This window comes from Tupaia chinensis, unplaced genomic scaffold (assembly GCF_000334495.1).
Source record: "Tupaia chinensis unplaced genomic scaffold, TupChi_1.0 Scaffold000140_1, whole genome shotgun sequence".
Lineage (NCBI taxonomy): Eukaryota > Metazoa > Chordata > Mammalia > Scandentia > Tupaiidae > Tupaia > Tupaia belangeri.
The window spans coordinates 2,445,310-2,448,525 of NW_006159610.1; the positions used below are offsets into that span (position 1 = coordinate 2,445,310).

Here is a 3,216-nt window from a genome sequence, read left to right on the forward strand (position 1 = left end):
AAGGGAATCCTGACATTTTAATTGACCTACGAGAATCTCAGAAGCAAGAAGCCCACTCTATACTTCTATGTCCTGTCACCCTCTGGACAAGCTCTGGTAGTATAATAAATAGGTAATAAATCATATTCAATTTGAAGCTGTCACTAACACATATGGTATCTTTGTATGAATTCAGCAAATGCTGATTATAGGGTAAAAATGTAAAAACATACCCTTCCTTGGGGTCAACTCAGTTTCTGCACTAGGGAGCGTGGCTGGGTCAGTGGCTAGCGAGCTGGATTTCACCCACACATCTTGGCTGGGTGTCCCCACCAGGGCACAGTCAGCATAACCTCCTTGAGTACAAGGCAGATTGTGGTTCCTGTGGGAGGGATGACCCAGAATCAGACCAGTGATGGTGCTCCACGTGGTGCACTTTCTGTCCCGCTAGCCCAGGACCGGGTGAAGCAAGAGTGACCAGCACATGAAACCTTCTCCTTTTACTCTTAGTTTCATTTAGGCTGGGGAGTGCAATAGAGCTAGAGCTGATTTCGGTGGACACCTAGGGCCTGGATTTAATTTCCTTTTCTTTTCTCTCTTTTTTTCCCTTTCCTTTCCTTTTATTCTTTTTCTTCTGTTTTTTTTTTTCCCTCTTTTCTTTCTTTTTTCCTTTCCGCTTCTCTTTCTTTTTGATCTTTCTTTTCTTTACTTTTTATTTTAAGTTGCCAGTCAGTGTGTACATTTGCCAGAGAAAGATGGAGAAACAAAGAGAAGACTCAGAGGGAAAAAGCATTCCGCCAGTGGGGTATGGTCACATTATAAGCCCTTTCCTCCATTTTCCCATCTGACAGTATTTTGGGCATGCATCCATACACACCCAGTGTGTTTTTCAAGTCACAGAGTCCAGGATTCAAACCACAATTGGCCATGGAGAATCCAGCTACCTTATACAGCAGGCTATGGGACAGGCCTGATAATTCCTTTAATACTTCAGCTAATTCTGCTGTAGTGTGGTGTTGGCCTGCAGCCTCCAACAGGAGGTGAGCAGCGGGCAACTGAGCAAAGCTTCATCTGTACTGACAGCTGGTCCCCACTGCTCACATTACTGCCTAAGCTTAGCCTTCTGTCGGGTCAGTGGCAACATTAGATTCTCACAGAAGCTCAAACACTACTGTGAACTGCATGTGTGAGGGATCTATGTTGCATGCTCCTCATGATAATCTAGTGACTGATGATCTGAAATGAAGTTGAGCCACTCCTAAGGAGTGGCTGCAAATACTGATTAACACTAGCAGAGAGGCTTGATTGCACAGACCATAATAAATCAATTGCTTGCAGTCTTGTTTGAAAACACTATCACTAGGCCAGCATTTGGCCTGGTGGTTAAGGTGCTAGACTCCTACACAGCCAACCATAGTATGAGTCCTGGACATGACAGCTTGCTTTCTCATTCTCTCTTTCTCTGTCTCTCTCTCTGTAGTGAGCACACATGCCCTATAGCAAATTAAAAATTAATAAATAACCAGCAGATGGGGTAATGGTTGTGTTGCTGGACTTCCACATAGCTGACCATAGTTAGAGTCCCAGATACAATAGCGTCAAACTCATGCCAGATTCATTAGCATGCCTGCCCAAAATCCTGAAAGGATACTAGAGAACAGAGGGTGGCATGACTATCCCCTTAGGAGTGGTTTCTCACTTTCTGTCTCTGTCATTCTCTGTTTCTCTGGTGAGCACATGCACTCTATAGCAATAATCACTCTAAAAATACTAAAAAAAATCAAATAAAAGTAGGTAAATAATTCTTAAAAACAAAACAAAACAAAGAAAAACTGTCAGTAAGTAACAAGTGACAATTAAGCTGCATCTGGGGGTGTGCTTTATGGTGGAAAGTCGGCTGATGCACTTCAATTGTACAGCTACTTCTGGTGGCAGGCTTTACATCAGAATCTGCCTCTCACCACTCAGTTCACGGAAAAATTATCTCCCACAAAATCAGTCCCTAGTGTCAAAAAGTTGGTGATCACTTTTGTATCAGCTTCTTTTCCCTCGGGAAAGATCTAGCCAAGCTGGGATCCCTGTATTCCCTCTAGGACTGCCCAAAACTTATTCCTTTCTATGACAGGCCTTGGAGGAGCTGGTGGATGAGGGATTGGTGAAGGCCCTTGGGATCTCCAACTTCAACCACTTCCAGATCGAAAAGCTCTTAAACAAACCAGGACTGAAACATAAGCCAGTGACTAATCAGGTGAGTTCTGTTTGGTAGAAGGGTAAAGGTTTTGTCCTAATAATTCTTGAACATTTGGGGATAAATTTAATACTGTGTACCAAGTCTCCTCTCAGGGGTCAGTGATCAGGGTACTTTGGGGCACTGTGACATAGGTCCTCGGGTGTGGTTTATTAAGTCTAGATGTGAGCAGTATTTAGTCTTTGATTGGTAGTCTTTTGTGCGTGTGGAGAACTCCCTAGAATTCATGCAAAAAGCAGGCCAAATTCCCTAGTAATGGGGTTGTTTGATTTTGCAGATCGAGTGCCACCCATACCTCACACAGGACAAACTTATCCAGTACTGCCACTCCAAGGGCATCACCATCACAGCCTACAGCCCCCTGGGCTCTCCAGATAGACCTTGGTGAGACTTCTGAGTGGTGGCTCTTTCTTATTTATATTATTTTAGGGGCCAGCTAGTGGCATAGTGTTAAGGTCCTGGATTCCATATGGCTGACTACATAGTTTGAGTGCAGTGTTCAGCAGCTTGAGAAGATGCACTGGGAGTGTGTGCAAGTGTGCCCCAAATCCTGAAAGGAAGAGCAATGGAGAAAGGACTGTGGTGTGAACATCCTCCATGTTGGGTGGTTCCTTATTCCCCCACCCTTCACTGTCCCTCTCTGAGCACACACACCTTCTGGCAAAACTTAAGAAAAGAAGTAGAAAGCAAAGAACAACATTATTTTATAGTTGGTTAATGTTGGTATGAGACAATAAGGCAGTGGAAAGAAATACGTGTCTAGATCCAAATGGGATTACAGAAAATGGGAAATAATGGGAATTTAACAAAAACATAAACAAAGCCCCAGCAATATGCCTGACCTCCTCAGAATATTTTAGTTTACTCACCAGTTGGATCAGACTTTGCAAATGCTGAGGATTCAAAGCCTGGGGTGTGTCCATGGGTAGGCTCACACCTTTCAGGTCCTCCTGACAGTCTTTTTTTTTTTTTTTTTTTAGAGGTTTTTT

The 3,216-nt window shown here is 43.5% G+C and overlaps 1 protein-coding gene across 1 annotated transcript in view; it reads left to right on the forward strand.

The window, feature by feature from the left end:
* LOC102495669 (aldo-keto reductase family 1 member B10) overlaps nucleotides 1–3,216 on the forward strand; it is an 18,827-nt gene that overhangs the window by 10,911 nt on the left and 4,700 nt on the right. The window contains exons 5-6 of the mRNA XM_006144995.3: nucleotides 2,105–2,227; nucleotides 2,505–2,611. Coding sequence (XP_006145057.1) covers nucleotides 2,105–2,227; nucleotides 2,505–2,611 — 230 coding nt within the window. The remainder of the gene's footprint in view (nucleotides 1–2,104; nucleotides 2,228–2,504; nucleotides 2,612–3,216) is intronic.